Source organism: Camelus ferus, chromosome 11 (assembly GCF_009834535.1).
Source record: "Camelus ferus isolate YT-003-E chromosome 11, BCGSAC_Cfer_1.0, whole genome shotgun sequence".
Classification (NCBI taxonomy): Eukaryota; Metazoa; Chordata; class Mammalia; order Artiodactyla; family Camelidae; genus Camelus; species Camelus ferus.
Window position 1 is genome coordinate 48,868,449 of NC_045706.1, and position 27,654 is coordinate 48,896,102.

General features: G+C 39.2%; 1 protein-coding gene and 1 long non-coding RNA gene across 13 annotated transcripts in view; one reads left to right on the forward strand and one right to left on the reverse strand.

Annotated features, from left to right (window-relative positions):
* The window catches only part of LOC116667186, a 67,569-nt gene extending 49,726 nt beyond the window's left edge, over positions 1-17,843 (reverse strand). For all 4 annotated transcript variants that reach the window (XR_004323985.1, XR_004323988.1, XR_004323986.1 and 1 more), the window contains exons 1-2: positions 17,717-17,843; positions 13,544-13,642 (exon numbers count right to left, since the gene is read on the reverse strand). This is a non-coding gene — a long non-coding RNA (uncharacterized LOC116667186). The remainder of the gene's footprint in view (positions 1-13,543; positions 13,643-17,716) is intronic.
* Positions 1-26,969, forward strand: part of MYPN (myopalladin) — a 91,464-nt gene extending 64,495 nt beyond the window's left edge. For 6 of the 9 annotated variants that reach the window (XR_004323979.1, XR_004323978.1, XR_004323981.1 and 3 more), the window contains 9 exons: positions 7,724-7,945; positions 9,170-9,319; positions 10,221-10,303; positions 11,488-11,614; positions 12,812-13,019; positions 14,543-14,708; positions 15,967-16,100; positions 17,495-17,815; positions 18,898-19,017. Coding sequence is in view for 3 of the 9 variants with exons in the window: in XM_014556297.2 (XP_014411783.1) it covers positions 7,724-7,945; positions 9,170-9,319; positions 10,221-10,303; positions 11,488-11,614; positions 12,812-13,019; positions 14,543-14,708; positions 15,967-16,100; positions 18,898-19,067 (1,260 nt within the window). In the remaining 6 variants the exon portion in view is untranslated. Of the gene's footprint in view, positions 1-7,723; positions 7,946-9,169; positions 9,320-10,220; positions 10,304-11,487; positions 11,615-12,811; positions 13,020-14,542; positions 14,709-15,966; positions 16,101-17,494; positions 17,816-18,897 lie in introns of all 9 variants that reach the window. The other 3 variants (XM_014556297.2, XM_006181193.3, XM_014556295.2) reach the window with 1 other exon arrangement.
* Positions 26,970-27,654: the final 685 nt, after the last annotated feature.

A 27,654-nucleotide genomic window follows, 5' to 3' on the forward strand; every position in this document is an offset into this window, starting at 1 on the left:
CTTGTTTACATGTGTTTACCTAGAATAGAGTATGTGAAAGGAGAGAGACTAAATAGTCTGTTTTCCATTCCAGCAATCCTCAGCTCAGTACTGGCAAACACCATCACATCTTTGAGCTATTTCAGTATCTGAGACTTGAGGTGATCTAGACTTCAAGGAACTCTGGGTTTCCAAGCTGGCCTTTATCTGACTTCTTCAATCTAGTGTGCCTGGGGGTTTGCTCACCTCTCAATCCTTACATTAGGTTGAAGCATGTGAAACAGCCATTAGGCAATACCCTGTGATTCAACCTGTACAATGCCTTGCTTTCTAGTTAAGTGTTTACACTGAAGGAGAAAAAGGAAAGCCATAAGCATCACATAAAAGAATGACAGACTGAGTATTTGAGTCATTTATTTTTGCTTTTCATAAGGTGGTTATTTTTTAAATGCAGATTTATATTTTACTAATCTAACTCTTGATTTATTTCCCAAGGTGGAACTGATAAAATATATTTTGAAATATAACATGAAATTTTAGTGAAAACTATATGCCAGGTATTGTGGATTTTGTGACATAAGTGATCCCTGGAAGCAAGGGTCCAGACTTCCCTGATCATTTGCTGTTTTCCTTCATGTTTCTGTCTCTTAATTCCAGTGGAGTCATTGATATACAGTATTGATATACAGATATATGTTGGACAATTTTTACTGAGTGGATTCTTTTGAATATGATGTTTAAAACCTTTTTAAAACTGATTTTAAGTTACTGACTTGAAGCAGGATATTTAAGCTTGCCATAATCAAGTATACTTTTCAGATATTATTTCATCAAATTACATATATTTCTGGGAGGCAAATACCCAGGCAACTACTCTTCTAGCGAAACTCAGGTACAGCTGGCAAACTGTCAGTGGTGGAACCAGATCTAGAGCCCAGGTCTCCAGGACACTTCCACATTTTCCCTGAAACTCTGCAGCCTTTTTCAGTTTTACGACAGTTACCTCCAAGCCCCATAAATGTTGCTCTGACTAGCACAGATTTATTTTCCTATAATACTGTCATCACAGTTGTGGTTGTTAATCCTTCTAAGTGTCACTGAAATCACAGCTGTATTCAGCCTATGTCCTTAACAACTCAGACAGGGAGCAATTAGAACCCTGTAAAAATGATACCAGGTCAGTACATAAGATGTTTGATTTTACTTTTATGCTTACCCTGTAAATAGATTCATGCTAATCCACTGATCAGCTCAGGGGAAAGTAGGGCTTTTCTCTTAATTACTGGAAGTGTAAGTACATATAAACATGAGCTTCCATGAGTGGAGTGCCATGAACCCAGTAGAAGTCTTTATTAAACCTCCATCGTGAATTAACTTCAGGGCTAAGAGTAGGAACTTGGAGTCTCAAAAAGCATCTCAGTCCTCTCCATCTGAGTATCTCTGACACTTGGCAGTGTTCTTTTGACAATTATCATTCTGGGAGTTACTATGGTATGTTAAAGACAGAATTGATCTTAGACAGCATTCTATGCCATGGATAATCAAAGCCAAGCTACATAAATGCAATTCAGGAAACTAAGGAGCAGGCTGGGATGGAATGCTTGCATTAGGTTGGCAGATGTTGACTCTGAGGAAGTTTTGAGAAAGAAATGATGACCACATTATAATACTGTTTTGTCCATTGCTGCCTTGGGAAATGACCATGAAGAAGTCATGAAGAACTGCCTAGATGTATTGTGGCCTGTGGGTGAAGTTATAGAAGAAAATTTGCTTAGAAAAAGTGGGAAAACTTGTGTATTGACAGCTGGCTATATCTGCATTCTGGGGACACAGGAATCAAAGTAATCTGTTTCCTCACTCCCATATTAGCCTACGTATATGAAGGGGAAGCAAATGATTACTTCTGAAGAGTATGCATTTGTTTTGTTTTATTTTGCTTTGTCAACTTTTAGGTCCAGAAAGCTGGACTCTCTTGTCCCCAATTTAGTCCCAAGCAAATGAAGAGTAGGAACCATCCTAGAACATCTGTGTGGTTTAGCATTACCATACTATGCTGAGCATGAAAGTAAATCAAAGACCCTTGAACAATGAATATTACTGACTACAAACAATTCCCTCCCCAGAACTCAAACTTCTAAATTAATATTTTACTGGGTAGACTGCCCTAGGAGAACATTGCTAAGATTATGTTAGAGAATGTTTTGCCTTAAATGACTATTTTAGAAATGTATTTTCTTTGATATATATTTCTACCATTTTGTATTTGTTATATTTATATAGTGTTTAAGCTCTAATTCATTTTATATAACATTTCTAATTAGCAACTAACATTTGCTTATTGACTCAGAACTTTGTGTCATTCTTTCAGATGTTCGTATTTATTTTAAATGTTTAGCTTTCCAAACAGACAATGATTTCTAGACTTAAGGCTGCATCATTTCTTATCTTGAGGGGTATCATTCACCACCAATGGATCTTCATTGAACATCAATTGGTTTAGGTTATCAAGGTGAATCTGAGAGGTCAAAGGAGTCTAGGATCAAACAAAATGTAATAGAGCCTTTATAACCAATGATTCTAATTCACGTATGACTTAGCATGACATTTTGCACCCAGTAAATAGCTGGTAACTGTTAATGTCTAAATAAACACACACATATCTTTAAAGAAAAGAATTATATTTTCAAGTGGTATATTCTTCTGAAATAATTTTTTTAGCTTTTTGTTTTCTTTCACGAACAACTGAAATTCTATGCAATTCATTTTCAAGTAAGGTCTTTAACTTAAGCCTGAAAAGGATGGATCAAATGTCATTGATTTGCTTGCCATACTGGCCAGATTTACACAGAAAAATATTCTCTACTTTGAGCACAGACACCACCTACAAGTCACTGACAAAGAAATTCCTGCTTTCACTCACATGGGGACAAGGCAAGGGAAAATGGAGAACACAGCACAAATCCAGTCCTGGAAATTCAAAGTGCACAGACACCAACAGTGGACCAGTAGTACAACCTTTGTGCAGAACAGTGCAGAGAGCACCTTTAAATTTAACTTAAACATACTGCTTGTGTTTTGCAAATTTCCTTACAAAATCTGAATCCCATCAATCATAACTTGGAATGATAATCTTGATTTATGTGTAATAGGGGTAGTTATCCTTGGGATAACTCAACTCTTAGTTGCAAAACACTACAAACAACAACAACACATTAATTCCTGCTTTGGGGATGGTGTGCATCTTTGTTAACATCTCAGATGTAAAGATTCAGTGCTTTAGAAACAGGCCACATGCTCCTACCACACAGTTTTCATGGTTTCCTTGTTCCTGAGGTTCAGCTTCGCAAACATTTTCTGAAATCTTTCACGGAAACTCCTTGACCTACAGTATTCTTATTTTGTCGCTCATCTGCAATTTATACATCATATAACTGGTACATTAAACAATTATGTCTAAAAAGTAATCTTTTCTCCCTTTATCCCTTTAAATTTATCCAATGGGCCTTATTCTTCTCCTGTGCCTGGCAGTCTCAAATGTGAGGTAATCTCAAAACATTTTGACCACTTTTGGTTCGTATAAGGATCTACGTTTACTTTGTTGCAAAATAAAATCTTGATCCATTAATACAAAACTTCTAGCCCTTGTAGTAACCAACACCCCAATCCTTATTCAAAAATAAGACACACACACACAAACACCCCCATTCACACCCTGTACCCACACCTCAGGGATGGCTGCAAATGGGAAACCTAAAGTCAGGAAGGAAGTATGGCCCAGCTTCTCTCTTTTTCACTTCCTCCTCCCCTACTTCACTAACTGCTGCTCCTTACTCCCTCCTTTCCCAGCCAGAGGGACAAAAACTGCCCCCCCCCCCACTGGCTTTGTCTCATATGTGGCCCATGTGTGCATGACAGGAACCATCACAGGTCCTCTTCCGACCTGACACATGCAGGAATGCAGGCTACTCAAGCAGCCTTCAGTGTGTCCACCAACAAAACCCACCCTGCTCCTCACTCTAGATTTCTTAGGTGGGAATCAAATACCAACCCACTGGAGGAACACAGTAAGCTCTACAAATGGGTCTATTTAATCTCCCTGAATAGACTGGAGGTGAAAGGCAGGTTCTCTGGGGCTAGAGGAGGAGGTAGGAGACTCACAGATATTAATGGCTCTCTCCAAAGTCACCTAACTAGATCTTCTCCTCTAAATCATCTAATCTGTTCTTAAGCATGTGCTTTGAAATTTCTGGAGGACACTTTGTCTCCCAACTCACTTGTCTTCTGATATCTAGCTCATCTTGGTAGAAACTTCCAGTTAAGATCTGGTTACAACTGTATCCTCAGTATGTAGTTACAAACAGTATATTTTAAATAACTCATTGAGTATCCTGTTTTCATCACCTCCCAATCTGTAGTATAGGTAAAACAATATATAACCGATAAGTGTACATTTGTAGCAAAATGAAATATACATATTTTCATCATATTGCTTCCACAGTTCCTTTGGTGAAGTCAATTCAAACATTTATGAATACCCTAAAATCAGGCCCCAACTTGGTAAAATCAAGTTCCTAAAATTAGTTGTTTGGAATACATGGAGACAACGTTTTATTTATATTCTTTGGTAAGCACTTAAAAGCCTTACATAGCACTCATTTGTTCCTGAAGTATAAATATAAGCCTAACTTACCACCATGTATAATAATACTTTTTCTGAAAAATTAGTTCATACTTCCAATATACAATTTCAGAATTTCATCTCCCCCCTATAAGAACTCTGCCAATGTAATTAGCCAGGAATTTGCCAGCCCTTGCTGGTCATGCAGTAGGAGAAGCTGAAGAAAAGGTGCCTTAGCTTGGAACAAGGACTCCACTAAAACAGTGGCTAGAAGAGGCATGGAATGGACTGGAATTTGGGGACTTAAATGAAAAAGGTGAGAAGTCATAGAAAGCTAAGACTTCCTACCACCCTCACAAAAAGCCTGGAGTGTCCTGAACTCTAGGATCTGTGTGTGAGGTTTGCAAACTACGTGAATTGTTCTTTCTAACTGTAACTTTAAAAATAATAAAGCTATTTAGCGCCTACCTCACATAGTAAAGGAATGAAATGACTCATTGGTTTTACTCCTAAGTGTCCAAAAGATAAACAAATTTGTTAAAACGAAAAATAATATCCATTTAGGAGCATGAATGCAATTCAATAAAGAAGACAAATATATTCCTTATGTGATTTTTTACTGTCAAGACTAGGAAACAGTTCAAATTTGTGCGACTATTTAACATATTTATGGAAAATACAGTCATTGTATAGCATTAGGCTGAATCACCTGAAATTGCTGGTATTCCACCATTTTTACCCTCAAAAATGGCAATTTCATATAGTTCAACCTAATAGGTAGATAGTTGGAAGCTTTAAGTATTAACTTTTTTAAAACTCCTATAATGTAGAAAATAGTCTTAATATTTTCAAAACTAAATTAGGTTTCCAATTAGTGGAAGTGAACAATCTTTTACTTCAATTAGTTTGAATTATCTGATTAAAAACTAATAAGCTTCACTGGGGAGTAATCATATTTTCTACCCCAAAAGAGATGTTGGTTTATTTTGTTTGCCCAATCTGAGATGAGGCTGAGAGGGGAGATTTTAAATCGGTTCCAAGAAATTGAATCCAAAAAAATCTGGTTTCTGTGTTTCCTAAATTCCAGTTCTATACAAATTTAAGTGATAATATGTATAAGACAATAACTAGAGGATATGAGTAATATGATTTAGTAGCTTGTTAACATTTAAGTCCTGAACTCAATTATTATGCCTATGACTAGGGGCAGAAGCAAATCAGCCACGTGCTTCCAAATTCCATTTCAGGTGCATGTTAGTACTATCTCCATGGAGCCTACCTAAATTATAAAATTATGGTTAACTAGAGTCACAAGTTTAACTAATGGTCTCACCTTCACCCCAAAGCACATAGCTCCAGATTCCTCAAAGATGTAGCAGTGCTGGAACAAGTGATTGCCCCCAAGTCATTCATGTATTCTTTCATCCTTCAAATACTTATTGAGCACCTCCCATGAGACAGGTGCTCACTATTCCATGCACTGTAGATATAGTTGGAAGCAAGACAAATAAGATCTCTGCTCTTTTGATGCTAACATTCTAAGGCTTAGAGATATTCAATTATTCAATCAAAAAACAAGCAAACAAGAAAAGTACTAGATAGCAACCAGTGCTCTGTAGAGAATTAGACTGGGGAGCTACTCTAGATGAAGTGGCCTGGGAAGACTGCCGTGGGGAGGTGACATTTAAGCTTAAGAGAATAGGGCAGGAGGGGGAGTCAGAGGAATCCAGGATAAGTTCTAGATTTAGGTTAACTTAGTGTATTCAAAGTATGGTCTGAGACCTGCAAATTGTCATCTCTCCACATTGAGATAAGTACGTACAGAAATTGAAAGTAACCATTAAGACATTTCTATAGCATCTGACGGTGAAATTTTATGTCTATTGAATTTAGTAATTCTGCATGCCTTTTCTACTCATTTTTCTATCAATTCATTTTTATTTTATTTTACAAGAGTACAGGTTGGAAAACCTATTTTTAAAACCTGGTTTTCACCATAGGTAGTGTGAGAAATACTGGCTTAAGCACTTAACCAAGTGGATGAATAGTGGTGCCATTTCCTGAGATGAGGAAGAGCAGGGTAGGAGCAACTCCTCTGGGGGACAGAAATCAAGTGCATGCTGCTTGGACCATGCTAAGTTTGAGATGCCCATTAGATACCCAAGCCATGATGTAGATTAAGTTGTTTGTCATATGACTCTCGCGATGTCGAGCAGATCACTGGGTATATGAGTTGCAGGGAGAAATCAGGCTTAGAGACATGGATTTGGAGTCATCAGCATACAGAAAGTATCTGAAACTGTGAGATCAGATGATATCACCTAGAGCAGAGGAGCTAGCAAAGGAGACTGATAAGGATCAACTAGAGGAAGAGATCGAGAACCAGTATGGTGTCATGGAAACTAACAGAAGATAATGTTTCAAAAGGAGAAAGTAGCCACCTGTATCTAATGCTGCCTGAGAGGTCAGGTAAGGTAAGAACAGACAAGTGACAACTGGATTTGGCAAATCAGGAGACCCTGATTGTAGCAATCTCAGTGGAACAGTGAGAACACAAGCCTAACCAGAGTACACTAACAAGAGAATAGGCAACAAGGAAATGAGGCCATAACAATAGAAAGTTATTTCAAACAGTTTTGTTATGAGGGCAGCAGAGATACAGTGAAGTCACACATGGAGTCAAGGGAGATTTATTTAAGACAAGTTTTCCTCAAGTACGCAGATGGGAATGTCCAGTAGAGACAGGAAGTTGGTGATACAAGCATGTATCAGAATGCAGTTCAAAATAACTCTGCCAAAATACCACATAGGCAGTTCTACATTATTAGTAGCTATGGAAATTACATTCCGTTTTCATTCCATTCCCTACAAGATTGTCCTGGGGCTCCACGCGGAAGGTGAGGAATCAGGATTCACTAGGACAGTTTGGGATTATAGTACAGACACTGAAATCTCCTTTAGTGCTCCATGGTGAGGAAATGGAAATGAAACATGCCTGGTTTATTGAGGTTCCATCATGTAAATCTAACATTTGAATCTTAAAAAGTCTCATCCTCAAATTATACTGATGAACACATTCTTCCTCATCCATAGAAACTGAAACTGAAACATTTACCATTTTAACAGGAGTACAAAATTTCAAGCTTTGAGCAGAGGCTGATGAATGAAATAGAGTTTCGCTTGGAACGTACCCCTGTTGATGAATCAGACGATGAAATCCAACATGACGAGATCCCCACGGGCAAGTGTATTGCTCCCATCTTTGACAAAAGACTCAAGCACTTCCGGGTTACAGAAGGCTCTCCAGTCACATTCACCTGCAAAATTGTTGGGATACCTGTTCCAAAGGTAGGGGAAGATGACCAGCCAGTCAGCCAATCAACAGTGCAGAACTATAAAGAGCGCCTTCAAGAAAGTCTTATCAAAAAAAAAAAAGAGAGAAAGAAAGTAAGAATGTCTTATCAGACCTCTATGAAGTATCCACAGAGGGAATGAAAAACAATACCAAAAAACTAATTAAGCCCAGATAATTTGACTAAAAAGAGACAATCAGGAATAGGATCATGAAATAGTCAGGCAAGAAATAAATCAGACTACTTATGGGTAAGTTGACATTTTTATAAAAGTTTAAAATAAGTTTCTTAGTCATATCTTCTGTTTCGGGCTGTTGATTCTCTCAATCATCAAACTCACCAAACTGACATTTTTCTTCATATTTAACATTTACTGAATATCTACAGCACGCCTGTTGTACCAAGTCAGCTATATTTGTATCATTACTATCAGGTTGGTAAATGCCAAAAATGTCATATCGTTACCACTGGCTGCTGAAAAATCTTATGAGTCACCAGATTTTTTGGCAGTCAGCTGAGAGAAGGATTTACACCGGGTTTGTCTGCAGCAGGGAATCGCTCCACTCTTGTTTCACAGACATTAATGTGCTGTTAGCATGTATGATTAGGTAACCAGGAAATGTAGAGAAGGGCAGCTGCAACCAGTACTTTATCCCCCATCTTTGAGAGATCTCCTTGATACACACAGAAGTTAACATGAAAACTATGTATACTTAAATTTTAATCAGATGAGAAATTTATTAGCAAATGAATCTTGGCCTCGTTCTACTTGGTATAATAAACCATACTCTCCTTTCAAGTAAGGTGAGCTATTCTAGGCCCTGAGATCTGGGACTGCAGGAGACTTGAGCTTGTAAAAAAGGATAATGGGGAAAGTTCCAGACTCCTGGTTTTCATTAGTTTGCCTCTGAAAACACATCTGGTCCTTAGCGTGGCTTTTTAAGAAATTAAAAAGTACAGTAAAACTAGTCAAAAGCCTTATCTCAATCCTAAATTATATATCATTTTTTTACCTAAAAATTCTGTGTGTACTAGTAAGGAGCATATCACGCTGTCATTTATCATATGTTTTATAATTTTTTTCTAAGTGTTTTAGAAGGGATGGGTTCCTTGTTGTAGAGATGGCAATCCACCATTGCCTCTTCCTATTCTTCACATCTTTATACTCTAAAGATGTACAGAACGGTGTTAAATTCTCCTTGATTATTTTTCATCACAGGTTTACTGGTTCAAAGATGGAAAGCAGATTTCAAAGAGAAATGAGCGCTGCAAAATGAGGCGAGAAGGAGATGGGACATGTTCTCTGCACATTGACGCCACAACCAGTGATGATGATGGCAACTACACCATCATGGCTGCCAACCCCCAGGTGGAGATCAGGGCTCTGCGCTACACTGCACTCTGAGGAAGGAGCGGTTGATGTCATTGTGAATAAACCTTGAGAAGTGCGAGTTACTAAGGATAGCTGGGGAAAGTGAATGAGAAGCACTAAAATTGTGTGTAACTAGAGCACAGTATCACAACTTACAAGACCAGTCAGCTGCTGATGGGTCACTCAACCCTTCAGCCTTAGTCAGAGAACATCCGTAGTGTCTATACACTAAGTAAACGCCCCAGACCTATGAGACTAAATCTTGTGTTTATCAATTTACTGACTCTCTCAAAGAGCCTATAAATCATTCTGTCAAAGAATGATGTGTCATTTTCTGTTCTTTAAAGAATAAAATACTTCATAAAGACTTGTGACTACCCCCACTCACAAATTTTTATCAAAGCTGGAAAGCCATCATCTTTCGCTTTCCTTTTCTGAAGAGATGAAGACTTAAAATTCCCATTAAAGATATGACAGGATAAATGCCTTCAACTGCTATTAGAATAGGAGGTACAGAACTATAATTTCTACTCTCACCCACTCCTCCTATTAAAATGTTAATTTTGAAGATAATCTCTATAGAGGAAAGTATAAAAATACGTGGCCATGATCTCTGCATGTGCCTGCAGACATTAAGTGCACAAGAATTAAAATTTTTTACTTTTGTGCTCTGTTCATTCTCAGCTTAAAAATGAAAGTCATCACAATACTCTTAAAAATCCTTTCCCCTAGAATACTAAAAGTGGTTTAAGGAGTTTTATCATTTTCATTCTCCCCTCCAAAAAACCTCTCAATATTTAGCCAAAATTTCTCATAATGTTCCAATCCATAAAAATGTATATAAATGGGAAAATGTAGAATTCTTCTATTTTAATTTCATTCATTTTCTGTTTCTCAGGGGAGAATCAGCTGTTCTGGCCACTTGATGGTACAAGGTTTGCCCATTCGCAGTCGACTAACAGCTGCTGGTCCGTCTCACAGGTAAAGACAGTAAGAATCTCCTTTCTCTAGCCTCTCCCAAACATCCACCCACCACAATGAGCACTGAAGTACCGGATCAACAGACTGTTACTTAACATGTGGTCCTCCACCTGGAGCATCTGCATCACTTGGGAGCTTGTTGCAAATACAGAATTCCAAGCCCCACCCAGACCTACTGAATCAGAATCTACATTTTAATAAGATCTCCAGGTGACTCATAAGCACACTAAATTTAAGAAGCATTGGTCTACAGTACACTTTTAATGGTTCAAAATTTGTAACCATCAGTAGCACCTGTGCACAAAATATATAAATCTTTGAATTAAATTACCTTTACCTTTAAAAAAGAGAGACCATTAATGATTATATGTATACAAATCAAAAAAATATTTTTGCTACTGTCGTCTACAACATAACAGTTGTCTCCAGCATAGCAAATGGCTTTCCTCTTCTGTGATTTTACTAATCACAGAAGAAAGAGCCTGGCTTTCTCTTGAGTCTTATGGTGCCACAAAGTCTTAGCAAAGCATTTTATAGTTGCTGACCTGGAAGAATTAAATGAGACTTAGCAAAGCAACAAAAATAGTGACCCATGTTTCAGATACAGCATTTCACCACCATTATATCTATACCTTCTTAGTTTTCTTTCCCCTTCTTCAAGAACACCTGTTACTGTTGGTCAGTCTTAACCAGTCTAAGTTCATGATCATCTTTAATCGTCTGACATAATTTATTAGCCAGGTTAAATTTTATCACTCAGAGACACAGGGATTGCAGCTGCCTTGTTCTGGGTTATAAACAGGACTTCTCTTTTGGCTCTCATTTCAGGTTCAGATTGAATACTGATTTACTTGTTTATTTGGAAACTTTTGAACAACTGGTCAAACCCAAAGCAAGGGGAGCTGAACCACTTAACCCAGAATGACTTCAGAGAGAAAAAAACCTAAAGCCTGTTTATTTAATCACAGATCTCACAAGATAATCCTACAGTGTATGAGATGCTTAGTATTTTGTCTTTTACAACAGCTCCACATTATTATCTATTATTTCTTTATGGTCCAGCATACCCCTCCAAAAAAAAAAAAATCTTTTCTCCAAGCCCTATAGCCATGCCTAAATGCCTACTCCCATAAGTTTGGAAATTGGTTTCTATGTTTAATGCCCAAACATGCTTGCTGTTCTAGAGGAAGGTCCCGAGTGCAAGAAAGAGACAAAGAGCCCCTCCAGGAACGCTTTTTCCGACCACACTTCCTGCAGGCTCCTGGGGATATGGTAGCTCACGAGGGGCGCCTCTGTCGCCTGGATTGTAAGGTAGACTCTAGCACCCGTCCTTGGTTCCAGATTTGTTCATATTTTGTATTTGTTTGTTTGCACACACTTTCGTTTGTATTTGTTTTATGGGTTTTGTTTTGTTTGTTTTTCAGGGAAAGGGGGCTGGGGAAGAGAGAAAGATCACTATTTTTTTCACAAGGTTCTTTTGGACCATTTAATACCAAACAAAAGTATTTCATAAAAATTTTAAGTGTCAATAAAAATTACACTGCTATTGTATGAGGTTAACTCTGCACTGGTAAAGGACAAGCCAAAACGGTGATGAAATGTAGATGTTTTCCATATGATGCCTGGAAAGTCTTTATTATCATAAAGCCAAAAGGATGATTTTTGCATCCTTGAAGTGAACTGTGAGGTACAGCCTTTGAAAAAATTATAGTCTTGAAAAGATGGCTCCAAGGCACTTGATGAAAACAGAGGCTGGTTTCTCATAACTAATCAAATCTGTCACCTTTAGCTAGTCTACATTCTACTTCAGAATCTATGTTCAACTGAACAGCGTGGACATTTCTCAGTATGAACAGAAACTTAAGTTACCCCTTCTGCCCCAAAGATGTAGAATGCTATAGAAATTTAGATGCAAATTAGCAGCAGCTCCAGGTTAAGCATTTACAGAATCTGCTTCTCTAGGTGGTTTTTGCTCTCCCACCTGCTGTCTAATAACACTTGGGATTGATTGCTGACATATTCCACCCTAAACCCTAAAAGATACCAATGCCTGGGTCCCATCCACAAAGATTCTGATTCAATATAGTAAGTGGGCACCAGGATTGTCAAACACTCCTCTTGTAATTATGATACACAGCAAGCTTTGAGAACGCTGGTTTAATGTCTGTCCTTTTCTTGGCTCCCTCTTGCTTATTAGGCACGTAAGCAATGTATCATCTCTGAAACTGACACTGCAGGCCTATCTTATATAGTTAGCTTTTTAATTCTTATTTATTCTAATCCAGAATATAATCATGACCCAAATTGGAGTCAAAATACTGATTTAAATTCATGCGGACATTCATCCAGATCCCTCTTACCCTGATGCTCCTGCAGAGAGGTTTGTCACCACTCCACATTCCCTCTCATTGTCCGTTTGGTGCCAGACCAGGATGAAGAATTCAGCCACCAGATAAATCTGCCTGTCATCAGTTTGTCATTTGCCTCAGCTGTCCTGTTGTTTATTAGGTGAGTGGCTTACCGCCCCCGGAGCTGACGTGGCTGCTCAATGGCCAGCCTGTGCTGCCAGACGCCTCCCACAAGATGCTGGTCAGGGAGACCGGAGTCCACTCTCTGCTCATTGACCCACTCACTCAACGTGATGCGGGGACCTACACCTGCGTTGCTACCAACAAAACCGGGCAGAATTCCTTTAGTCTGGAGCTCACTGTAGTAGGTAAGATTTGCTGCTGGGACCCCTAAACATAACTTCCTCCAAAGTTATTGCCCAAATATGCAGAGCCTGTGATATCACTCCTGAGTTCTTTGCCCCACCAAATCATACCTGTTTCTCCTACACGGTAGTAAGGGTCACGTTTCCTACATCGCTTTCAAAAACATATCAGTAAGCTAAAAACATAATATGGTACCTTGTGCATATCATGTATGCAATAAGTGGTGGTTATTGTAATAGTCAATTAATCAATTAATGAATCACTAACTAATTGACTATAGCTAATTCAGGTCACTTGCCATACAGCACACCACTCCTGGAACACACCAGGGTCTCCCCCATCCCAAGCATCCATGCCTTTGCATCAATGGTCCCTTTACCTGAAATGCCCTTCTTTGCCTAGCAACCTCCTACTCATTCTCTGAGGCTTACTTCAAATGTCACCACAAAGGCACAGTGAATCCACCAGGCACATCCTCTGCTGTCTCCACAGCACTTAGTAAAGAAGAGACTCTAAGAGCACTCACCGCCTTCTGTGTAAATATTTTCTTTTGCCTCCCTGAAGAGAGCTTCCCAGGTCAGAGATTCTGACTTGTTCTGTGTATCTCGGATGTCTGACTCAATGCCTGGAACACAGATGTTCAACAAATGTTGAATCGATAACTAAACAAATTAACCCTTACCCTATAAGATGATGTGCATAAAACACTGTTAATGCCTACAGATAAGGATGACAAGTCATCAGCACCTGGGAGGTGCCAGCTCCTCAGGGCAGTAGTTCAGCCAGAATTAGATTTCAGAACCTACAAAATCTAGTGCCAGGCTTTCTCCTGCTGTCTCCCTTGGATGGCCCCTGAACGAAGTCAGCGTGGCTTCAGAATGCTTATCCCCTCTCTAGGCTAGTAGCCGCTTTCTCATTCTATCTTTTTCTTTTTCTCACTCTTAATTCCTTCTCACTAACAGAACAGGAAAAGCCCATTCTGCAAGGACACTTTGACTGCAGCTTTTACTTTTTTCCCCTGCTATTTTGCTAAAGTATTGACTCTGGAAACCCTGAGACATGAGGTATCTTTGCCTTAACTGGTTCTGTGGGGAAAAAAAGCCTTCTTAGGAAGCATAATTTTTTTTTAATAGTATACTTCTTTCAACTTTTCTGTAGCTATAAAAATTTTTCAAAATAAAAAGTTGAGGGGAAATGAACATATATTCTACAAAATGAACTCCTCTAAAAAACACAAAAAGATATACTTAGTATCTAAAATATATTATTTCTCAAAATTTACTGCTGAGCAATAAATAAAAACTCCCTTAATTCCACACCTATCATTTGCATCCCATGTGTGTCACCCAAATCCTTGAGTGTTGTTTCTCATAAAATAGGCAGAGACAGTTCCCTCATTTCTTTTTTAATCATTTCTGGAGCTTTTACCAAGGCAGTGATCTTCACTAAGAGAACTGTAATGAGTCTGAGGCACAGACCCCAAGGTATTTCCTACTCAAACTGTCACGGTCCTTCTCTTATTCAGCCAAAGAAGTGAAGAGAGCGCCTGTGATCCTGGAGAAACTGCAGAACAGTGGAGTTCCCGAAGGCCACCCAGTGAGACTGGAGTGCAGGGTGATAGGCATGCCTCCGCCCGTGTTCTACTGGAAGAAGGACAACGAGACCATCCCTTTCACCAGAGAGAGGATCAGGTACAGCCTCCACCCACGTCCAAGCTTGACGGGGAGGTGTGTGGGGCCGCGCAAATAAGTCTGCAGCCTTTTGAATCTGGCTTCCTTCACTTAACCTAACGTATTTGCGTTTCATCCATGTTACTGCGCGTATCAAAAATTTACTCCATTTTGTTGCTGAGTGGTAGTCCATTGCATAGATATCCCAGTTTTAAAACCTTAATTTTTAAGCTTGAAAAGCTACAAGGAATTTATAAAGATCGTGCATATTTTTTGGTCATGTGTCTTCAGTCATATTAGTACCCAGAAAACCTTCTGACAGTAAAAAGCTAAAATAAAATCAAGCAAAACAAAATTTTAAGGCAATACTCCTTCTCCATCCGTCACCACATGGCTGTTTTTCAAGTAACTTTAAGGATCCAGTTTCCTAAAGTGGGTGCCTTGCTTAATTTCTCGTAAACATCCTTAATTCTTTGCCATTTTGGTCTCATACCACAAAGGCAGCTTGCGTCCAGAAATTCCTACTGAGAATTATTTCTTCACAGTAAGCTGAATTTGTCCCAGAGGATGCTGGGGTTTGCAGAATTTTGGCATCTAAAAAGTCTATGTATATATAGGTCAGGATTTTTTTCTGGTAAAACATATGCAAGAACAGAGAATATTCTTGAGTTAACACTTCAGTGTAAATTAATGAAATGTGTTAAACCCGGCCTGAAATTCTGGTGTAATTATCCAGGAGTGTAATATGCAGTCAAGGCTGAGAACTACTGATGTTGAGAAAACAGGAGAACATGCTGATTTGCTCCTGAGCTGCATTATGCTAAATGCTGCCATGCCCTGTTGTTTATATTAACAAATACCCTCTCCATGCTAACAGTTCATTTATCCCTGGACTCTTTTGGTCTACTCTCCCACAGCTTCTTAACAAAGTTCTTGTTGCAATGTCCAACCTGGTTTGGAAAAGAGATTCTTCTGGACTTTGGCTGTGACAAGTAGGGATGCCCTTGATAGAACAGTGGCAAAGGCAAGGTCTCAGCCACAGCTGTCAACTCTCATCTTGGCCTCACTACATTACCTGCTGTTCTTTTGTGATTTCTTTCCACCTTCAAGTTTGCCTCTGATGTGTGGTTAGAACTGAGTCCTCTTCCCTCCCCAACCAGGGTCTGGAAGGGAAGGGGGACGAGTGCACTGCTCAATTTGCCTGGGTTTCCCAGAGCCCTAAACTCAAGACTGTTTCTGCCCCCAGATACAATACAGATATATTCTTTCTTTCCTTCAGCATGCACCAGGACACAACTGGGTATGTCTGCCTCCTTATTCAGCCAGCAAAGAAATCAGATGCTGGATGGTACACATTGTCAGCCAAGAATGAAGCCGGCATCGTGTCGTGCACTGCCAGGTTGGATATATATGGTAGGTGTAATGGCATCAGTTGAACATCTGTGTGTGAGACGCAACTTAAAAATCTTTTTGAGGGGAAGGTGTAGCTCAAATGGTAGAGTGCATGCTTAGGATGCACGAGGTCCTAGGTTCAATCCACAGTACCTCCATTAAAAAAAAAAAAAAAACTAATAATAAATAAATAAATAAACCTAATGACCTATATCCCCCCATTTTTTTTTTTTTTTGAAGAATAGGTGTAGTATGTTTTCATAAATGAATTGATCAGATTATATTTTAGCACTTAAGAGATGGACTTTTAAAGTCATTTCATCCTAGTCACCTCAGGGCTTTTATATACTTTTCCATTTTACTATAAGGTTAATCGTCTTCCAAAAGAGGTCAATTTTTCTGGGCTTCTAATACTGGGAATTACAGCTAACTGCAGAGCGTTCCCAGGCTTGTACTTCTGATCACCCAGCATCTTCATGCCAACTCCTTACTGCCCTGGGTCACCCACTGGAACTCCCTCCCCACTGCCGGTCACTTCCTCAGCCATATAGCCACCCAGCAGAATTTTCCAGACCCTATTCATTTGTTAATTCATTCTACAAATATTTATTACCCCAATCCCAAAATCAGACTAATAATAGAAAGCTGTCCTAATAATAATATCAGATGATTTTAGTGACTTGTAATTTATGAAATGGTACCCTTAGATCCTCCCAAACCCAGGAGATTATGGTAATTGTTGTTACCCTCACTTAAATGCTGAAGAAACCTGGAGACTTAGGTTAATTGACCATAGCAGGAATGCAAATCCGGGTTTTTGCATGGCTCCGTTGAGCCATGTTTCTGATTTTCAAAAAGATTCACAAGTTAATCTTTACTAATGTATTTGTGTACTCTACTCCTCTCCCCTGTAATTTTGACATTAACTGGTATTTTTGGAGACATAGCCCCCAACCTGAAAGAGTAATCCTTTTTTTTTCTCCTTAAAAAAAAATATTGGTCAGCTTAATAAGTTTCTTATTCATTACTGGTTTAACACGATGCACCGGAATCACAAATAAGAGTAACTCTGCCTAGAATCTGAAGTCCCAGCTATCTCCAGGTGCACACCAGGTATCCCCTTTTCTGAGTACCGTAGAGAAGGGGCCTTCGCCTGACGTTTTCCCTAGGTATTATATTGCTTTCTGGTTATTTACCCTTATCCGTGGACTTGAAAAGAAACTGAGCTGTGAGAGAAGCTGACGCTAATGTACTTTCCCCTGGGAGAGTCCGAGGAGAGAAAGGCCGCTGACATGTTTTTTAATCTAGGCTAAACGCCTTAACTATTTCACTCACTTCACCATGTCAGAGGGAAATAGGTCTTCAACTAAGAAACTCAGGACCAATAAGCCCTGAAACGTCTTTCTAACTTCCAGTCTTGAGTGCCGGGTATGGCTGGTGCCGGGTATGGCTGGTCCCGGCTCACGCCCCGCTGGCTCCTGTCCCGATTCCGCAGCACGAACAACACGAGGCGGTGTTTCCTCAGCCGGGACAGGGCAGAGGGGGAGGGGACGGGGGCCTGGGGCTAAATTCAGCCATTTCCCCACCCCCACCCCCACCCCCGGCCCCTACTCCCACCCACCACCACCATTTCCTACTTGTCTGAGGAAGCGGGACGCTGGGCTCCCCTCTCTCCCCGAAAGGGGCGCTTCCAGCTGCACGAGGAGTCCGCGTCAGCCGTCGGAGCGCAGGGAAAGGTGAAGAGGCGGAGGGCCCCGGGGGGCGGGCGCGGGCGCGGGGAGGGGGGCTTGACGAGCTGCTCGCGGCTGCCTTGCTGAGTGCCTGTCTTTTGTGGAGTCCCTGGAAGGTGTGTCCCTTTCTGTACCTTTCGAAATTTGACTTTATCAATTCACTCAGAGGTATTCAGACTCTGAAAAACTAAATCAAAATACTGAAATCAACAAAGGACCAATCCATAAATGGGAACGCTAACAGGATCCGTAGATCTTGAGGACCCAGAGCGTCAATGATCCCCACCTGGTGCTCCCTCTTCCCCACATCAAGGTCCTTGGAAACCTAAGGAGAAGACTGCTTGGTAATTTCTGAATCAGAGACAACACTCAGGACTGAGCAGTTTGGATGGGTATTTCATTCAGGTCATGTTCAAGCCTGAGGATCCTGTCTGCTAAAAACAGGATCTCCTTTGGACAGTGCTTCGTCAACATGGGCATCCTAATATCCTGAGATATTATAAAATCCTAAAATCCTGAAATATGGTTGATTGCACATAAGTTACTTTTCAGTCTTCTTGCTGTAACTCATTACAACGTGATTAGGGTGGTAGGTCAATAATGACTGTCTAGGGTGATTGGGGTGTGCGGTGGGTTCTGGTCAGAGGAATGAACTCATCTTTTGGCTTCCACTTCCACAGACTTTTTATCTCCACCTTTTGGGGTGCCCTCTCTTGAGAGCCTATCACCCTCTCTACAGTCCCCCTAGCAGACTCCATGCTAGGTCATAGAGGAGATAATTCTGAGAAATCACCCTAGCCACCCCACTCTTACTTCTTACACTCCCAGATTTTACTGGATTAGAATCGTAGAGTTTAAAATTTGGGGTTAAATCACCAGCCCAATTTCTCTATTCCTGATAGGGAAGGAGAGACTTTATTGCCCTCTTCTACAAATGAGGCATTTCTTTTACAAATGACCCAGATATATTTCAATACTCTACCAAGACCCTGCAGAAAGTGTTGGAGTGAGGACAGAATGCAGCCCTGCGTGTACCTACCTACATTGTATTCCTTTGATCATAACACGTTATTTGGTCCATTTTCCAGCTCAGTGGCACCACCAGATCCCACCCCCCATGTCCCTCCGGCCCAGTGGCAGTCGCTACGGATCTCTCACCAGTAAAGGACTTGACATCTTCTCTGCTTTCTCCTCCATGGAAAGCACAATGGTGTATTCATGCTCTTCTCGGAGTGTAGTGGAGAGTGATGAACTTTAAAAATGTCTGGGTGCCTGCTGTGCAAGGGGGCGGACTGTGGAGGGGGAAGGAGGACGAGCCAGGTACCATAGTTTCCAAGCAGCTGGATTTGAGTACGTTCCCACACTGCTGGACCTGTGGCAAGGAGTGCTTTGCGTAAGTCAGCTGGGGACTCTTGCAGTCTCAGCAGGAGGAGAGATGTAGGGCTGTGCCTTTTAAAGATTCCAACAAAAATGTGAGAAGACGATATAGATGAACCAAATGTCATGCAGGTGACATCGACTGCTTTGGGGAAAAGCTAGCATGCTCCCCTGCCCCCTGCTGTGTTAGGGGTGTTTAGGCCACACTAGGAGCAATTAGGGGCCAGGTGCTTGGGTTGAGAGGAGTTAGATAGTAATGACCTTAGGTATCACTAACTCACCAAACAGTGCAAAGGAAAATGCAGGGTGGGGAGTAGAGGAGGTCTCCATCACATTTCACTGATGATTACAGCCATAGCAATAGTCTTGGTAGATTCATTAAATCAGCTTCTACTTAGCACTAGGAGAGCATGCCATAAACTCACGTATGTGGAGAAGCACTTTTGATTTGCTAATCCTGGGTGTACTGAGCCACATAAAAAGTATCCAAATGTCTTTGAGATAACAAAAAAAAAATCACTGAAACAATATTGCACAGTGTACTTATTCTATAGCCAAAACAGGGCCCCACTAGCCTGTCTGCACCATTTTCTTTTGGATACAATGGTGAGTGGTTTTTCTTTGTCTATCCCTAGATTCTAGAACTATAGGATTGTTAATAAACCAACCAGAAAGAAATTTTCTGCAGGGTCACTTTTAAAACTATTAGTTTCAATTGCCATTTGCAAAACACTCAGTCATCATCATCCTCTACCCACAGAATATTGACTCTCCCACTCCTCCCCTCTCCCCAGAAGTCTGGAAGTATATGAGGCAGTGAGGAAGGAAGAGATGCAAACATGGAAAGGAAGTGATGGGAGGGTGTTTTGTTTCGTTTTGTTTTGTTTTTTCATTTACCCGAGCAAAGCAGTGGTTGTGGAAGGAGAGATCTTTAATCGTTGTGAAATGCTTGGAGATCATTAGTCAAATTGCATTTTCTATACAGAAAATATTATGCTAACTGAGAAGGTGGGAGAAACAGGGAATGTGCACCTTTATTCTAACCCACCCATTCAAAACCTCCCTCTCCACTTAAGGAGTTTTTAGACTTAAGTTCACTGTGCTATCCCAGTGCCTGGAAGAGTGCTTAGCACAAAGTAGACATTCAATAAATATTTGTTGGATAAATGAATCTTACATTAAAGAAATCTACAATGCATGCACCAGTCAAAAAGTTGCCCTAGGAATGGTCAGCACAGCACAGTGAGCTCCAGATTTACCAGGGAAATGAATTGCAAAGTCTGTAACCAACTCCCTGTGCCCAAGTCTCTGGGGTTCTCTGAGCCAGGCACCCTCAGGTGGCATCTTACTCAAGTGAACAAATAGTAATTGCTTAGAAAGGCTTAAAATGTTCCCCACTTCAAGGCAAGGATTTCCAGGATAAAAATAAATGCATTCACTCAAAAAATCACTTGTGTGTCTACTCTGTATAAGATGCTACACTACAGTCTGTGGGCCATAGGCAGATTAAGACACAGTCCCTGCCTGCAGGGAGCTTACAATCTAGTGGGGGAAGTAAGATAAAAGACATGTCACATGCTGCTTCTTGGGGCAAAAAATCTATTATTTATCAAAGAGAAGTTTCTAGTGCTCCTCATCCCATATTTTTCATGACTCTAAAATTATCTTATTTTCAATCTTTATTTCTTAATTAAACAAAATATCATAGGTTACATCCTTAAAAAATAAAGATTTCAGGCAGTTATTTAGCAAAATTATTAGATTTTTTTCCTTTTGTGTGTATACAGGAACAATAGTAAAAGACTAGGCAATTGTAATGAAGTAGAATGCATTCCACATAGAATGTGTCCTGTAAAATGTTCTGTTTTCATATTGGCTTCTATTCACTAATCTCTTTATAACCAAAAACTCCAGGATTGCTTCCCCACAGTTGTACACCCAACCTCATCATTACATCTATTAATGTAAATTCTAGACCGTTCTCCCATGAAAGGATTTTCTTCATCTCGTTATGTCTTAGCTTTCTGAATACTTTTTAATCTTGAATGTTGTTTTACAGCATTCAACATAGAACTAGGATAAATATTTTATTTGGCCACTAGCTGGCACTGTCGAACCTAAACTATAGCAAGCTTCAAAATTCCTGGAATTTCAACTATTGGATTATGTTAACAGCAGGGTTTCTCAACCTCAGCACTACTGACATTTGGGGCTGGATAACTCAATGTTGCGGCAGACTGTACTGAACACTATAGGATGTTTAGCAACATCCTTGGCTTGTGCCCACTGGGTGCCAGTAGCAGAGCAGCCCCTCCCCAAGTTGTGGCCACCCAAAATGTCCCCAGACATTGCCATATATTCCCTGGGAGGCAGGATTCCCTTTTGTTGAGAACTACTGTGTTGAATAAATCCAAATTCTATTGGAATTCAATTGCAGTGAGATATATGTATATAAGAAATTTTAGTTCCACTGGATATGTTTGGACTCAACATATCCAAAGTCAGATTCATCATCTTCACTTTCATAAACCACTCTTGATTCTAGTTTAATGATTCTATTAATGGCACCAATCACAGTCCTAATAATCCAAGTAAAGTGTATTCAAGTCATTTTTTTGCTTTCTCTTTCCAGTCGATTGACAAATCATGTTATTTCTAACTCTATTATTTCTTTTATATTCAGGCGTTTCTTTCCATCCTCTTACAGTTCCCCAGTTCAGACTTTCAGTACTTTCTTAATTTCCCTCAATACTGCTGACTTCAACTATTATAAGAGACTTCTAACCAGTCTTTCTGCCTTTAGTCCTGCTTTTTCTCCCCACTAAAATCTAGCCTAGATCTCAGCATCAGATCATTCTTCCTGCTCCAATCATATCATTCCCCAATTTTCGAACCCCCAGTGGCTCCTTGGAGTCAACCCAGGTACCAGCTGTTCTGCTCTGTGGAACTCAAGTCTTGTTGCAATATGATCCCAAAGCTTTTCATCTGTTCCTCAGAAAACACACTCAGTTCACGAGCAAATTTAACACAGGCCTCTGCTTTCCAGCCACATGGCTCTGTTTTTGCCTCCACCTGAAAGGCTTTCTCCCCAATCTCCACCTATGGAAATCTTACCCATCCCTTAAAAGCCATCTCAAATGCTACTTTACTGCCTCTATGAAATATTTTCTGACCCCCACCCCCAGACCCTAATAAATATTCTATTTACTTTGAAACTTTATAGTAACATTTTTTAGTCTGGAAGAGAAGACTTTGTGTAATATTTCATATAAAACACAGCCTCTATATACCTGTGTCTCCCCTTGCACTAGCTCAGTCTTGTCTGCACTAGATTTTAGCTACTTGTTAGTATGGACTGTGTCAAAAGCTTGCCATGTGCCTTATACAGAGTAGGCATTCAATAAATATTTCTTGACCTAAATTGAAAATACTTTAAAATTCTAGGTAAGTCAGGATGTTTCTGTATAAAGCAAATAGAGTCTAGTAGTGGCTCTTAACCTTGGCTGCACATAAGAATCTCCTAGGGGAGCTTTTAAAAATCCTTTTAAAAATGCCCAAGCCACAACCCCAAATCAGTAAGTCATAAGCTCTGGGGTTCCTTCATAGGCATCAGTATTTTCTTAAGCTTCCCAGGTAATCCCAATGAGCAATGAGATTAAGAGTCATTTTATTAACATGATTTGATCACAGAACTTACCCTAAAAGTTCCAAGGGATGCAGATAGCATAAGGCTGCAGCGTGGACATCGGTGAAGACTATCCTCCCTCCTTGTTGCACATGCAGTGCATGCCTGGAAAGTAGAAATCAACAAGCACTTTGGCCTTATTAGACCCTACTATTTTGCACTCATTGGACATGTAGCATTCATGAAGCCCTCAGAGTTAGCTCAAAAACCTGCAAAAATTGACGGGGAAAGAGAGAAAGTTGGTGCAATTCTTCTGACTCTTTGCTTCAAAAAACCATACAGATCCCATAAGCACCCTTATTTTCAAACAAGTGAAGGGCTTTTTGTAACAGGGTCAGTCATAGAAATGGGGATCAGAAGAAAAATGGAGAAAGAAAATGCACTATTAAAACCAAATTACCAAGCAGCCAATAGAAAGAAGCAAGACAACTTCCTCCTCCTCTTTCGTGTTTCTGATGTATCCAAGCTACACTGTCTATGGTCCTTTCTGCATCTTTCCCCTATTCCGTTTGTTTCTCCTGAGATGCCCTACGCTCCATGTTCTGTAATCCCCCGTGGAGTTACCCATCCCCTCTCACACCCCTCCCCACAGCCTGCCAGCACGCTTCATGCTCCAAATTGACCTAACTCCCATTTCATGCACCTTGGCTTGGTGTTCAGAAGAAAGCAGTCCAATTGAGCAAATCTGAATGCCTGTGAGTCTTTTAACTTCAGTTTAAAGCAGTTGCCTTCTTACTCCCATCAACTTCTAATTGATAGAATTGCTGGCAAGGAGGGAAAAATCAGGCTGTGAGGGGAGACCTAGAAAACTGACTGAGTCAGACACCCAAATTCTTTTTGTTGATCATAGCCTCCTCCTGTCCTCTTCCTCCCCACACACTCCTAAAGTACCTTCCAAGCTGAGATCTTGGCCTGAGTCTGTTTGTATATGGGCTATTTATAAGTTGGTTGTAAACTCAAAGGCAAATTTACTCATAATGACCTTTATTCAAGGTCCCTTCCAGGGTAACCTGGACTCAAAGTATTTCCATGATTGTTGAGTTGAAAAATCATTGTGCCTCCCTCACCAGTAAGATGAACAGTTCCTTAGATTGCAGCTGAGCTTTTTGAAGTCATTTTTACCACTAATTGCCTTTTCTTGTTTTAAGTGGATCAATATTTCAGAAAGTTAATTACTGAAGCATTGCTTGAAGAATGAGAAGCACCTTCTACACTTTGACAATGCAGTGGTCATCAGTATGCTAAAAAAAAAGTTGCTAATACCATGTTTTTTAAAAATCTGTGCGATGCAAAAAAAATTGCATATTTGTTAAAAATATGTTTGCCTCTTATTTCTGTGTAATTATATTAGTTAGCGTACTTGGTCTTATAGAATCATAAACAGGCTGCCTTTTACTATGTAAATAATGGGCACTTCAAACTCTGTAGAGCAATAGCCTTGAAATTGCAAGAAATAGAGAACAGACTTTTCAGTCCTCTGAGAGTTGAGCCATAAATGCTGAGAGTAAGCATAAAGAAAATGACTGTACTGTGCAGGCATATAAACACTAATTTGCTAAAAGATTTAACATATAAGTGAATAGAAACTGTTGCCCTACTAATAAAAATTAAACTATTTTGACATTATTTGACAATAAATATTTTAAGGCTGAAATAAATGTGCACTTTTCTTTAAAATGCAGAAAACAGTGCTAGTTTCCAGGTTTAAAGATTGATTTCTGATAATGATTGAACCAATTTTTAATGTACAAATATGTATATGTGATACTTTAAAAGTGATTTAAAAAAATTATTCAAATTGTATAAATTACCACATGTTACAATCTGGTTAGATAAGATATCACTAGAGGAACAGAAAGATAACTGGGTTTTAGTCTTCCTAAAATATCCAGCAAATCCAATAAACTTCTCATAGTATGTTCTTTTACTTTCTAAGATAAAAGTTCATTCTGCCTCCTAACTGAAAACAGGGGCACATTAAAATGAGACTTTAAGATGGGAAAGATGAGGGAAAGGAGTCTTGACCAGTTTAGACTGTAAATTAATGGAGATACAAGTAAATTTTGCTACAATAGATAACAAAATAGTTTTAATACCCGCTAAGAAACATGAATTATTTTCATATAGTATGGTAAGAGTGAATTGCTTGATGTTCTAAAATTCCAAAGAACCTGATGTTTCTATACAGATTCAGTGAGTTACCTGCAAACTTGGCAGATTCTTATAGTTTCCCCACAATTAGTGGTGCAAAAATCCAGTGAACTATATATACTAGTATTGACAATAGCAATCACTACCAAAAGATTGATAAATGCACATGCACCTAGTATAAACGGTTTTACTGTGTATTTTAAGGAGAGTTAAAATGCTGAAATAATTCACATGAGATCATATGAGTGCATCTGCATTTTTTAAACACATATTGCATTTTTAAACACACTAACTTTTATTTCTTCAGTATTTTGATTTCAGAGATACCTTATCCTCTTTTCTGATTAGTTTGCTTACTTTTCCCAATCTTTAGCATCAAGTTTCATGACATATTCTTCTCTCTCACTATCTCCCTGTCAAGATAAAAATCTGTCAAATGTTTAATAGTATTTGGAGAGCTCCTTATTTCTAGGAATTCTCTGGTGAATTTCAATGGGGACTTTAATCATTCAGATGATTTTCAGACACGTTCTCTAATTTTTCTTAACTCTGAGATCTCTGTTTCTTTATCTGTAAAATAAGCAAAATATTTGAGACTTTCCCAGGATAGAAGGTAGGATAATGAAATATTTAAGAAGAGTTTACTATAGAGACCCTTTTAAAAAGTGGTAACAGAGTTTTTTCATTCCAAAGAAAATATTAAAAATAAAAGTAAGTAACTAATTTGTTTAAAAAGTTCACATTTCTTGCTTGTCCCACTACTTTGTGTTCCCTTAGAAGGGTAGTACACAATGGTGGAATTTCTTCTTCCAAGATGGTATATCGTTGGAAAAAACTTGGAGAAAAATCAAATAAATATCAAATAAATTCAAGAAATATCCTATCTGCTTTCTACAGGCAGATACCAAGGAAATTTATTTCAATATAAACAGAATAGCCTAAGGGAAATCTGACTCCCACATCTGTGACTGAAGCTAGTGGAAATAATGACTCCACAGTGCACAGAGAAATAGCAGGAGTTCCTGCGTTCCTTTCTGGCTTAAGCAGTTCAGGACAACTCCACTGTAATGTTCCAGGCTCTAATGAAGAAACGTTCCATGCTAGTATGTCAATGGCTTTATGTTGAAATGAATCAACCTTAGGATAACAGATAGACATGGGCCCTCAAAAATGAGCATATCCTTTGGTCTCTGTTTTCAAGTTCTTAGCTACATCAAGTCTGAATTTAACATCCATGATTCATTTCAGGCACAGGGACTGACAAAGGATGCATGTGTGCCCAAAGGCATTGCACTTACACACATACACACACGCACACACCCAAGCTAACTTAATTCAGTCAGAATCAAGTGACTTAAAGCTTTTCCTTTCTCTTCCTGCATGAGTTCTTTCCACTTGAAAACACACAAGGCCCCAGAAGGCTCACAAACATGATATGCTTCCATCTTAGGAAGCTTGAGTCAACTTATTTTCTTTTTCGGTTATTGAAATCCTAATGGAAAAATTATTATAGCAGCCATTTTGAAATGTGTGAACTATGTAAACTGTATATTTTGCCTCTATTACTAGAAAGCAATTACTGGATCTTGGCTTGTATTCCTTTTCTTCTGCATTGTGCATGTTAGATATTCTTTGGGACTGAAAACCAATGATTGCTTAAACCAAAATGTTTGTAAGCATTAACTGCGTCTTTCTTCAGAAAATATTTGGTACTGTATTCCAGTAGACCACATCATCTCCATGACACCTGATACTGTTTCCTAACTGTGCTTTCTTAAAGAGTTGTTGGCGGTTGTGTTTTGTTTTGAAACTTTGCAATTAGAAGATGAAAAATAAAGATTAAGAACCAGTATTTAATTCAACCTGGATGTTTTTAGAAAGCAATTTAGAGGATGTAATGGACTGTTTCTTTATGCATTAAATAAAATTTTATTTATTCTCAGTAAATTGTTGGATTTGTTTTTGTTTTGTGTTTTGGTCCCAGACTCTGTATGTGAGATGGGTAAGTTCTTGCTCTCAGTAGTTTTCTTTCAGCTTGGGTATTTTTTGGATACACTAGAAGTTCAAAATAGCAATCCAAAAACCCTGTGTCAATTCAATAAAACACTTGTTAAAACTTGCACCCTCTAGTAATTCATGACCAGAGAAGGAAATGGGTATACAGGTGAGAAACTTGGTCATATATTTATAGTCTTGTATGTGTTTTGAAATTCCTTTCACCACAAGCAGCAATAAGAGATACATTTAGTGACACCTAATCAGACAACAGAGCCAAATTCAGTCCAAAACAGCACTTTGCTTTTACTATAAGATGGCAAAATTTAAGTGAACTGAGCCTTAATTGTTGAATCCTAGACCACTATTAACCACAACCCAAAAACACTCCATCTGGCTTATATCCTGCATAAATTTTAGATCTTCATTGTTATAAAGGTCACCTCATTAAGAAATTGGCAGTATTGGATATGAAGAAAGATAGCCTAGTCCTTCTTAAGATATGCAGATACAAAGAATGGAACATCAATATAATCAGCTTTTGGTAATGAGGTTAATGGTGTCATAATATATCTTATTTAAATAAGCAGTTCTCAACCCTAAGTTAGAATCACCAGGGGAGCATTTAAAAAATATC